This window comes from Homarus americanus, unplaced genomic scaffold (assembly GCF_018991925.1).
Source record: "Homarus americanus isolate GMGI-L3 unplaced genomic scaffold, GMGI_Hamer_2.0 scaffold13705, whole genome shotgun sequence".
Taxonomy (NCBI): Eukaryota; Metazoa; Arthropoda; class Malacostraca; order Decapoda; family Nephropidae; genus Homarus; species Homarus americanus.
Window position 1 is genome coordinate 1 of NW_024751210.1, and position 12,343 is coordinate 12,343.

A 12,343-nucleotide genomic window follows, 5' to 3' on the forward strand; every position below is an offset into this window, starting at 1 on the left:
CATGGTGTGGGTAGGGGTTGGTAAGGGTGACATGGTGTGGGTAGGGGTTGGTAAGGGTGACATGGTGTGGGTAGGGGTTGGTAAGGGTGACATGGTGTGGGTAGGGGTTGGTAAGGGTGACATGGTGTGGGTAGGGGTTGGTAAGAGATGACATGGTGTGGCTATGGTGGTGTTGGGGGAAGATATGGTGGTGTTGAGGATGGTACAGAGGGGGGTGGAATTGCTGGGTTATGGGGGGGGGGGATATGACTCGACAAATTACAGGTCACTTCATCACCGGGTCATATTTTGCCTGACAAGTGTACCTTAGTGTCTTCACCGACCACCATAGTCACTGTCTTATGTAGATTGAACGTCCGTTTATCCAGTGCAGTAGGGATGCTGTGGATGAGTGGATATAACAGTCACCTCTTGTTCCATAGGGCGTTGGTTCTATCCCAGATCACCTGAAAATCAGTCACCCTAATGATGACCTTATTTAACATAACTTAACCTAACCATCTAGATAGTGTTTTGAAAGTTAGGTTAAGTTTAGAGTTAACCTTGAAGTGTTGCCAACCTGGTGAGTAATATTTTTTGGGGTTATTGTTATTATCTACAAACCTCGATAATAATACCACACACACCTGGTCCACCTCTCCCCCCCTCCGGCCCTCCCCTCTCCCACCTGCCACAACACCTCCACCCCAGGCTAGTCTCCAGGGCTGGTACATTGGCTTGGTTTCCGGGGCTGGTCTCCCTGTCATTATTTACCCGTCATTCACCTGCCGTCACTCACCCGTCATTCAACTGCCGTCACTCAACTCGCCGTCACTCACCCGTCATTCACCTGCCGCCGTCACTCACGTTATTCACCTGTTATTCACCTGTCACTCACGTTATTCACCTGCCGTCACGTCATTCAACTTCACCGTCACACAGTCACTCACGTTATTCACCTGCATCACTCACGTTATTCACCTGCCGTCACTCACCCGTCATTCACTTGCCGTCACTCACACGTTATTCACCTGCCGTCACTCACCGTTATTCGCCTCACTCCTCACCAGTCATTCACTTGCCGTCACTCACCATTCCTTGCCGTCACTCACCCGTCATTCACTTGCCGGCACTTACCGTCATTCCTTGCCGTCACTCACCATTCGCATCACTCACCGTCATTCACTTGTCACGTCACTTGCCGTCACTCACCCGTCATTCCGTCATCACCATTCACTTGCCGTCACTCACCCGTCATTCATTGCGTCACTCACCCGTCATTCACTTGCCGTCCTCTCACCATTCACTCAGTCACTCACCGTCATTCACTTGCCGTCACTCACCCGTCATTCTTGCCGTCACTCACCCATTCACTTGCTGTCACTCACCGTCATTCACCTGCAGTCACTCACGTTATTCACCTGCCGTCACTCACGTATTCACCTGCCGCCTCATCACCAGGCTGGAGGGTGGCCGAGGCTGGAGGGTGGAGGGTGGAGGTGGCCAGGCTGGAGGGTGAGAGGCCTGGAGGGTGGCCGAGGCTGGAGGTGGCCGGGCCTGGAGGTGGCAGGGCCTGGAGGGTGGCTGGGCTGGAGGTGGGGCTGAGGGGTGGCCGGGGCTGGAGGTGGCCGAGGCTGGAGCTGGCAGGGCCTGGAGGGTGGCTGGGGTGGGCCTGGAGGTGGCTGGGCCTGGATGGTGGCTGGGCCTGGAGGTGGCAGGGCCTGGAGGTGGCAGGGCCTGGAGGTGGCCTGGATGCTGGCAGGGCCTGTGGCTGGTGGAGGTGGCTGGGCCTGGAGGAGGTGGCTGGAGGTGGCCTGGAGGTGGCAGGGCCTGGAGGTGGAGGGTGGCAGGGGCCTGGAGGTGGCTGGTCCTGGAGGTGGCTGGGCCTGGAGGTGTGGAGGGTGGCAGGGCCTGGAGGTGGCCAGGGCTGGATGCTGGCAGGCCTGGAGGGTGGCTGGTCCTGGAGGTGGCTGGCCTGGAGCCTGGAGGGGCTGGCCTGGAGGGGTGGCCGGGGCTGGATGCTGGCAGGGCCTGGAGGGTGGCCGAGGCTGAATTATGTAAATTTTGTGGAGTCAGGGAGTATTTAGTGGATAGAACCAGTGTGTGACGTACAGTTCTCTCTCTCTCTCTCTCTCTCTCTCTCACATGTGTGTTTGTGGCTTACATCTCTCTCTCTCTCTCTCTCTCTCTCTCTCTCTCTCTCTCTCAACTTTACCGTTGAGGAAATAAACACCATCGAGTACAGTGCCAACCAATCTGCCTCCATCAGTCTCCCCTTAACTACCCTCACAGCAACACCTAGCAGCCGTGGTAAGAAGACGTAATTACTCCCCACCAACGATACCTTTTAGTGGGTTAATGAGTAATTAAGATACCTGGCGTGACATGCACCTGTATATATGACGTCAGGTGTAATTTGGTTGTTTGTTTTTCTCCTTATTTCGTTATTTTTGTTTATTGTTTATATTTTGTTTTATTGTTTATCTTTTTGTTTTGTTTTTATTCTTATCATTTGTTTGTGTTTGTTTTTATTTTTTCTATTTCGTTTTGTCTTTTTTATTCTGTTTATGAAGTTTATGTTTTAATGCATTCTTGATGACTCTCTCTCTCTCTCTCTCTCTCTCTCTCTCTCTCTCTCTCTCTCTCTCTCATCTCCCTCGGGTAATACAACTAGTTTAGATCATGTGGTTAACGCCTTTGTTTTATTTCTTTATTTTTTATCCCCTCCGGCGTAACTTTGGGGAAGTGTCATGTTTGTGTTTGGGTGTGTGTGTGTCAGTCTGTCGGATGATGGGGAGGGGAAAAAGGTGTGTTAATGTGTCTGTTTTGTGGGTGAGGAATGTGTGTGTGTGTGTGTGTCTGTCCCAGGTGATAGGGAGGGGGGAGAAAAGGGTGTGTTGTGTGTGTCTGTTTGTGGGTGAGGAATGTGTGTGTGTGTGTGTGTCTGTGAATTGATGGGAGGGCAGAACAGATATGTCTGTTTGTGGGTGTGTGGGTGTGTGTGTGATTTAGTTCTGCTTGGGTATACATACACACACACACACATACACATGTATATTCATAAGCGTCTCATTGTGCATATATGCTGTACAGTGGTGCATACATCCCACACCTTAGTTATGAAACACTTACTATTGTTTGTTGTGTCTTAAAACCCTAATAAAAATATACCTGGTGTCAACAACGAACCTCCTATTTTCTTTAACTGTTCTCATTATCTTCCAGGGCTGCCTATTTTCTTTCATAAGGACCCAGTTTTCTTTGATAACACTTATAATTTCTTTCATTATTCCTATTTGTTAGAAGTTACGTTTTCTGTCATGTGTCGTTTTTCTCACAGGTTATCAAGTTCATTACAGAAACATTTTTTATACAATATCTTCTTTGTCGCCATCCATAAATAAATTAACAATATATAAATAACAGAATCAGTTAACAAGGATATTATTGTCTATAAGGTAGACTGTCAGTCTTGTAGGAGCTGTCAGTGAGTGTCAGTCAAGCAGGAACTGTCAGTGAGTGTCAGTTACAGAGGCCCTCAGGTACGATACAGCGAGTGTTGGTTACAGGGATACAGTCTTCCGTCACCATGGTGGTACAGCGCCCTGATCCGTTCCTCACTATCTGTTGCCACTCAAACCCGGAGGGACACTGACGCAGCACCTGCCGATACTTGTGAGCCACCGCGTCCCACGTACACACGTAGAACCTCCTGCAGTCCGTCGGGTCCCCGAACCTCCCCTCTTGGGTGCATTCGAATCTGGGTTTCTCCCAGAAGCAGGGGTCCTCGCAGCTCCCCGTCTGCTCGTTGTAGAAGAGGACCCCCCTGTCGTAGGGACACTGATACTCGTGTTGTAGCCAGCCGTGCGTGGTGACGATACAGCTGTAGTATCTGGTACAGTCCTCGGCGTGAGCGAAGGTCCCAGGTGTTGTACATCTGGGCAGACCCGAGAAGCTGCGACACTCTACCGCCTTCTCGTCAAACCAGTCTCCTTCAGGGCACTGATGCATCCTATTCTCCCCGGACTCGTCACAGATGAAGAACGCCCCTTGATCGTAGGCGTCTCGGTAGAACACATTGGAGTCTTGACAGAGGCACTGAGTAGGTCGCCCCGGGTAGCAGACATGACCCCCGAACTCGTTGTTGTAGTTGTAGCAGAAGTTGCCCGTGTTACACTGGGTCGCGTGGGCCCTGCCGTCCACACAGTTGACGAGGGTCTTACAGTTGGCGCACATGTACTGGTTGGGAGCGTCGTAACAGATGTGGTCCAGTGAGGGCTTACGTAAATACTTCATCTCATCACCTTTCATCGTCTTGTTGCATCCCTGGAAACAGTGAAGTTTAATCCCGTTATCATACTTTTGTGTTGATCTGCTACAAAACAGGGAATGAGATTATTAAGAAATTTAAAACATTATGTGAATTTACCTTTAATACTTCCCTGCTGGAGTGATGAGTAGTAATGATTTTTCTTTGGGTGTGTTGGTGGCCCTGACTCTGTGTGTGTGTGTGTGTTACTCTGGACCGTTCATCTACACGCTCAACCTCTCACTCCACACATATGTATTAACAACATTATAACCTATCCCACCTAACTCTCTCTCGGTCACTGTATATACGAGCCTGTTTTCTCCTCACACAGAACAACTCTCTCACATCCACATTTCCGCCGAGTCACTTGAATCTCTCCCAACTTAACTCCAAGAATTTCCGTTTTCTTTGATGAGTAATTATTGTCCGAAGATTGGCCAGTGGAGAGAAAGAGCTGACTACATGTATTATATGACTCTACAGTAAATCTGACTAGATATTTGTTCAGTAAAAATCTTCAGGCGAGTTTACAATTGTTAGCATGTATATAGACAATGCAAGTATATAGTTCAGCATGTATATAGATAATGCAGGTACACAGTTCAGCATGTGTATAGTGAATACAGGTATACAGTTCAGTATGTATATAGATAATGCAGGTATACAGTTCAGCATGTATAAAGACAATGCAGGTATACAGTTCAGCATGTATATAGATTATGCAGGTATACAGTTCAGCATGTATATAGACAGGTGTAAGAGGATGCACCTGAGACATACCAACGGTAATGAGGCATATTATATGTCCCAACGAGACGAAGAGACTGTATTAATTGAGACTGAATGCGGAAAGAATCTGGGTGTGTATGTTGACAATGAACTAAAGTTCTCAGGCCATTGTGAGAAGAAGGTGAATCAGGCAACTAAATTATTAGATCTTATAAGAAAGTCGTTTAGATATCTAGACGGTTCGTCCCTCGTAAGATTTTCAAGAGCGAGGTGCTTCCCCGCCTGGAGTATTGTCTGGTCCCCGAGATTTGCTAGGGACTGAGGTGCAGGCACTTGGGCACCTCAGCTACCTAGAGGGATTAGAGCGCCTGCATTTGCCTGGCAAGGAGAGGCCTAATTGAGGTGTATAAATATCTCAAAGGGCACTACTCAGTCGAGAGTTCTTACATGGAGCTGGCGGACGCTCACCCCACAAGGGGTCACAGCTCAATGTTGAAGAAGCCGCAAGTCCAGAAAACTCTAAGGGCAAACTTTTCTGAGTGAGAGTTATGAACTCGTGGAACAACCTGCCAGAGTGTATTGTGACGGCACCGAGTGTGAGCTCTTTCAAGAACAGACTTGACCAACACTGGAGCAGGTACAGATACATTCAGGAGCCGGTGCATACCCAGTACTTGTCAAGAGTGTAACAGAGGCGTAACCGATCTCCCAAGCGGCTAACGAGCCGATCGGTGGCGAAGAGGATAAAAGTAATACAGGTATACAGTTCAGCAAGTCACTCGCCCCCTCAGGATCACACTAGTGAGTGAGGAGAAGAAATGGGAAGTTATTCGGCAGGCAAAAAATCTTAGCAAGGAGCGAGGCATTTCGGAATGTATTCGTTCACCCAGATCGCACGGTAATGCAGAGGGAACAGCACAAGAAGCTCCTGCAGGACTTGAAGCAGAGGAGGAAGGAGTAGAGGAGGAACGGGTGTACATGGGTTATATCCAGGGGGAGGGTAGTGGAAGCAAGAGTGCCAGCACAGAGCCAGGGGGCAGCTCTACCTCCCACCCAGGAGGAGGCACCAGCTCTGCCTCCCACCCAGGAGGAGGCACCAGCTCTACCTCCCACCCAGGAGGAGGCACCAGCTCTACCTCCCGCCCAGGAGGAGGCACCAGCTCTACCTCCCGCCCAGGAGGAGGCACCAGCTTTACCTCCCACCCAGGAGGAGGCACCAGCTCTACCTCCCACCCAGAAGGAAGCGAGCGCCGTGTAAGCAATGACATTTCTAACCAACCTTGCAAAATACAGTGTATTTAGAAATGCTGCAGCTGATGAGAAAGGAGAGGGGGCGGAGTTATTACCAAGATCAGAGACGTTACCGATAACAAATTCCGGCTTGAAAGTCATCCACCTTAATAATAACACGTTCTTTGATAAGAGGGAGGAGTTTGAAACACTACTGAAGGTACAACAACCCAATATATTAAGAGTTGTAGAACTGTTGTACAAGAACAAGAGAATCGACCCTGAGGAATGTGAGTTCAGTATTGACGGATATGACTTACTTACGAACCTTTCCCAAGAAACTTGCAAGAGGGGTGTGGTTATCTATGCTAGGCAAGACCTGTTGAGCAAGTCAGGTGAGGGTACAGGGAGAGGATGTTTTTGAAGAATCAAAGTGGCGTAAAATTAAATTACTGTCAAGGGTTGGGGGATAGACTTACTTATTATCGGGTGTATCTACAGATCCTCAAACTGTAGCTTACCAAATCAAAGGAACTTAAGAGCCTTAATAGACAACGCAGCGATGCTCAACCCTAGCCACCTCCTTATCACGGGGGACTTAAACAATGGCGACATCGACTGGAGAAATGAGTTCACACCAAATGACTTAAATAACCCCGTTACTCTTTTTGTGGAAACTCTGAAAGATAATTTTCTGTTCCAACATGTTAAAGACCCGACGCATTACAGAGGGGAGCAAACACCCAGGCCACTGGACCTCATCATAACAAACGAGGAGGGTATGATGGCCAAGCTGGAACATCTAGCCACAGTTGGCACCAGCCACCATGTAATGTTGTCATTCAGATTTAATTGTTACTTAATTCATGACAAAACCAGTCCAAGGTGCAAATATTACAAGGGAAATTGCGACGGGATGAGGGAGGAGATGAGGGGTATCCACTGGCCTGACTCACTAAGGCATGAGAACGCAGACACTATGCTGAATATCATAGTCAGTAAAGTGAACCATTTGATCGAGAAATATATACCCAAGACCAAACCCAGTGCCTCTGGAAATACAAGGAGACCCCTACACATAACCATGCGGCGGTGGACAAAGTTAAGAAGAAAACCCTGAAAGTCAAGACGTGGGTAGGTCGAATGATGAGCAGGACAGGAGGATATCTGCAAGAGCCAGAAACTAACCAAAGTCAGAGTGTAGAAGGGCTGAAAAGGAGTTCCAGAGGCTGGTTGCAAGCGAGGTCAAGTCAAACCCAAAGGTGTTTTACTGTTGTGCAAAGTCGAAATTAAAAACGCGAGTAAGAGTATCGAACCTGAGGCTTGAAGATGATCGTTACGCAGATTCTGACCAGGATATCGCTGAGGCATTGAACAGCTTCTTTTCTTCGGTGTTCACAAGAGAGGATGCGATTAACCTTCCTGCGTTTGAGGACAGACGGTTCGATACAGCACTGACCCACATTGTGTTCACAGAAGAGGGTATTAGAAATAAACTGTCAAAGCTAAAGGTTCATAAGAGTCCCGGCCGTGACATGATGCATCCCAGAATGCTAAGAGAGATGTGCAACGAGCTTGCCGAGCCCCTGAAGATCCTTTTCTGTAAATGTCTGGATGAATAAAGATCCCCAATGATTGGAAAATGGCTTATGTGAGTCCTATCTTCAGAAGGTGATCTTCACTCCATGAACAACTAAGACAGCATAGTATATGCAAAGTGCTTGAGAGCATTATAAGAAGCCATGATGGAACATCTCTACGAAACAACCTTGTAAAGTATTGCCAACACCGGTTTATACTTGAGTAGCTTAATACACTTATTCAAGGTACTGGATATTTGGACCCACTGTAACGGGCCGAGTTTCCTCTTTTCAATAATTTACCATCCAGTTATTCTTTTCAATGAGTATCCGGTTTTATATACTTATCCTTCTTCAGTTCCTAACACACATACTTACTTTATATATTCTTGCTTATATTCTTATATGTTCTTTATCTCTATATACCTTATATTCTTATATAAGTAACTCTTATGCTTCTCTGCTTATGTTTTCCAAGTCAATGTTCTTTCTTTAAGTTTCCTTTCATATATTATGATCTCTTCCATATATTTTGTTCTAGTTATATTCTAAACCATGGATTAACCTGGGAACCATGTCTTTCTTATTACCACACTTATTATACTTACACCGGTAGCCTGCCACCACCCAGGATTTTTCTAGAATATAACATATCTTAGTTAACTGTTAGGTAGCGAGCTTCTAGGGACGTGAGTTAGTTATTTTCTGAGAACCAATGTGGGAAACGATAGAGTGGTGATACTCGTAGACGTAGATTACTAATTCAATATTTATTAACACAGTGATTGGATAAGATGCATCTTAGATTCACTCAGACAAAGCAAAACTGCAATTTATTTCTTAAGTCATCAAACACTTCAAGAACTTATTACCTCATTAAATACCTCCAAATTCTTATTACTTCAATCGACAATTGTGGTATTGTCACTCTGCCACATGATATTCAGTACTAGGTATACACCAGATATCACTGGACCCTCAGGTCTTACCTTACCAAATAGCAAATTAACTCTTCACTTCTTGGTTATATCATTATACTCTCAGATTATCATTTCATGGTCACTACCAATGAATACATAGCACAATGAACAACTCCACAATTATCTCAACATACAATACCTCCTGTTAATTCACAAGGAACGACATGGCACTTTTAACTCTCATTCAGTGGTTCAATACTTACCTGGGATACTATATTTCTGCTAGTTATCCCCCAAACAAGATACCATAATACTTAGGCCTATGTAATTGTGAGGAGTGCCCCAGGGTAATGCTGGTCTCTACAACAAATGAAGATCGCTGTTAGGGGTCGGTTGTAGACCGACACACGCTCAGGGAGTGGGCGCCTGATTTGCAGGAAACGGACTTCCCAGTTCAGTCCTGTCGAATCAACGGCATCGTCCAACCCGGTTACCGCCCCACGTTAGCCGATGAGTATTCAGCTCAACACACTGGAGAGACGTTGAGGAAGTCACGAATGCGTAAAGGTCTAACTTCAACTATACAAAACATAAGCCTGGCAACGGTTCAGACAATATCTAAATCTCTACGTTACTGGACTTAATTGGCACAGAATTCACTATGTTAACACATGAACACTGATATTCACCAAAATTGACTAAGTTAAACTGAATTAATAGGCGGCGGGAACACACGTTAACATACCTGGAGAGACGATGAGGAAGTCACGAATGCGTGATTCTCCCTCGTGTAGAGGTATATACGTGCACCCGCGGGGCAGCTTGGGCCTCCGTATTCATACCAGAAGGGTCGATCTTACCAACAACATAACTTCTCTATCATTTTGGATCACTGTATACTTAGTTATGAACTCCGGTGTTCTTGATCAGGGTAATTTCCTATGTCTATTTATATAATCTAATCAGAGGTTGAGCTTGCCAGGAAAAGGTGGAATATACACGTCGATAACATTAATTCTGCAAGCTCAGGCCTGAGGCGAACAAGAAGCTATTCACGGGGAGGTGCTAGATCTTGGAGATTATACCAGTTGACAGAATAGTTCAGGAGATTAATGACTTTCTTAAATAGACAACTGACACTAACTAAACTATAAACATCAGATTTTCTGATGTCGGGGCGACAAAATGATATAAATTCAGGCGCGTTCAGAAACTCATGGATACCCCCACGGACGACATAAAATACGCCAGTCTAGCTGGCAAACTCGACACTCACTTACTTGACACGTTCTACTAACGATAAGGACAGTTGAAGCATTCTACCCCACTCACAATGGATCTTGAATGTTCCAACTGTAAACAGACATATCTAAGTTGACTCAAAACAAGGGTGTTCTCTCTCACACTCAAATTCATTTTATAGAGAGGTTGGTTTCAGTAAGTCAGAGAAAATGGGATAACGGAGGACTGAGGTGTCTTGAAGTGATGAGAAAACGGACTCCTCAGATGGAGGACTCAAACGAAAGCCGAGTTACATGTTTTGTGGGCTATTGAGCGTAATATGAATCATTTGATTTTTGGCGCTAACTGACGTGTAAGACCGTGGTCATTACAAAGCTTTCCCCTCCCAAAGATTCAATATTATGCGGTATAGTCGACAAAACATTCACAGTAAATACACAATTTCAAACACAATATCTTGCAGTACTGGGGTAATGGTCAACAATACAGGCAACACACATGTTACAAAATTTTCACATACATAAAATTTTGCAACTCAAATGAATAATCACAAAAACTCCCAGACATGGGCAGATAAAACTAACAAAGCAATACTGGTCATGACCCACAGAAGAACATAATCATACATCAATAGTACAGACATAATAATAAAAACAGGCCGGCCTTAATTATAGTTTTTGTACATTTGTAACTACACCATCCACCAGGATGACAGGTAGTTTCCATCTAGGCGATTGATCACATATGTATAACACTGGGTCCAAGCACCAAATTCAGCAATTGAGATCTCAAGCTAGGAGTAGTTAGGCGGACCCCATCCAGTCACCGAAGTATTAGGGTTGACCTTACCACGGAAGAATCATTGTTCACTCACGAGACGAGGCAAGATCTAAGTGGCCAGAGCATGGACTCAAATAGACTATAATGCCAGCGACCCGGTCCACGTGAAACCCCCAAAACCTCGGTTCCCTTCTGTACTTTGCAATGCAAGAGTCTTAAACTGCACTAGGTCCATGTACTCCTGTACACGCCTAGCCGTAACTCTGCAATGCAAGCGTCTTAAACTGCACTAGGTCCATGTACTCCTGTGCACGCCTAGCCGTGACTCTGCACTGCAAGCGTCTTAAACTGCACTAGGTCCATGTACTCCTGTACACGCCTAGCCGTGACTTTGCAATGCAGGCGTCTTAAACTGCACTAGGTCCATGCACTGTACTCCTGTACACGACTGTACACGCCTAGCCGTGACTCTGCAATGCAAGCGTCTTAAACTGCACTAGGTCCATGTACTCCTGTACACGCCTAGCCGTGACTTTGCAATGCAGGCGTCTTAAACTGCACTAGGTCCATGCACTGTACTCCTGTACACGCCTAGCCGTGACTTGGCAATGCAAACGTCTTAAACTGCACTAGGTCCATGTACTCCTGTACACGCCTAGCCGTGACTTTGCAATGCAACCGTCTTAAACTGCACTAGGTCCATGTACGGTACTCCTGTACACGCCTAGCCGTGACTAAAGTCCAGCCCCACTACCTCCTACACCAACTTAGGCCTATGCGCATAGGACCTCCAGGTAAACTTGATCACGATGTTCTCACTGCAGTAAGACACATCTACTCATTCCTCTGGCCCAGGTTACACACTGACAATCCCTTCTCAAAAAGTCTCACAGTGGCCAAACTTGCATGGCAAAACAAAAAGTTGATGTTCACGATCAACGAATCTCAAGTACTAATTAAGTGCCCTTCACGGCAATTGAGAGACGTGACCGACCAACCGGTTCTGTTCCTAGAGATCCATACGGATCCGTGGTCTCCTCCTTCTCTGTGGGAACCTAGCCGCAGCAACTCCCCCTGGGTTCCCTGGACTGGCCAACCTTTCTCTTCCAGCTGGTTCTGAATCTGATGAAGACTCACAAGGTGGAACCTGAATGTCATTTAACTTCGTAAACATATCCCTACCCACGAACCTTTTCACTTTCTCTACTGCTCTTTTAATTATCTCTGTTTCGTCGGACATGTTTACAGTAAAATTTACCCATTCCTAAAAACCAGCGAACTTGCTCGGACATTCTCTGGATCTGGTTCAATGCCTCTCTCTGACATTACATGCTCTAAAAATCTCACTTGTTGTTGGTCAGACTGACACTTCAATAAGTTTAACTTGATTCCCATTTCTACGAATCTATCAAACACTCTGGCCAGCCTGTCCACCAACGTTGTGAAATCATTAGCCCACACTATCACGTCATGGAGATAGTTTCTCACCCAGTTCTTCGCTGCAAAAAGGGGCTACCACTAGGTTTACGTCTCTGGTAAAATAAAAAGAATAACGGGACTGGCTGATAAAG

General features: G+C 46.2%; 1 protein-coding gene across 1 annotated transcript; it reads right to left on the bottom strand.

The window, feature by feature from the left end:
* Positions 1-3,362: 3,362 nt before the first annotated feature.
* Positions 3,363-4,301, bottom strand: LOC121854557. Its single transcript, XM_042349235.1, has one exon. It carries the CDS (start codon positions 4,288-4,290, stop codon positions 3,502-3,504), a length of 789 nt encoding a protein of 262 aa, XP_042205169.1. The 5' UTR covers positions 4,291-4,301; the 3' UTR covers positions 3,363-3,501.
* Positions 4,302-12,343: the final 8,042 nt, after the last annotated feature.

Excerpts from the sequence above, each read along its gene's own strand:
- LOC121854557 (XM_042349235.1), bottom strand. The coding sequence starts at position 4,290 with ATGAAAGGTGATGAGATGAAGTATTTACGTAAGCCCTCACTGGACCAC.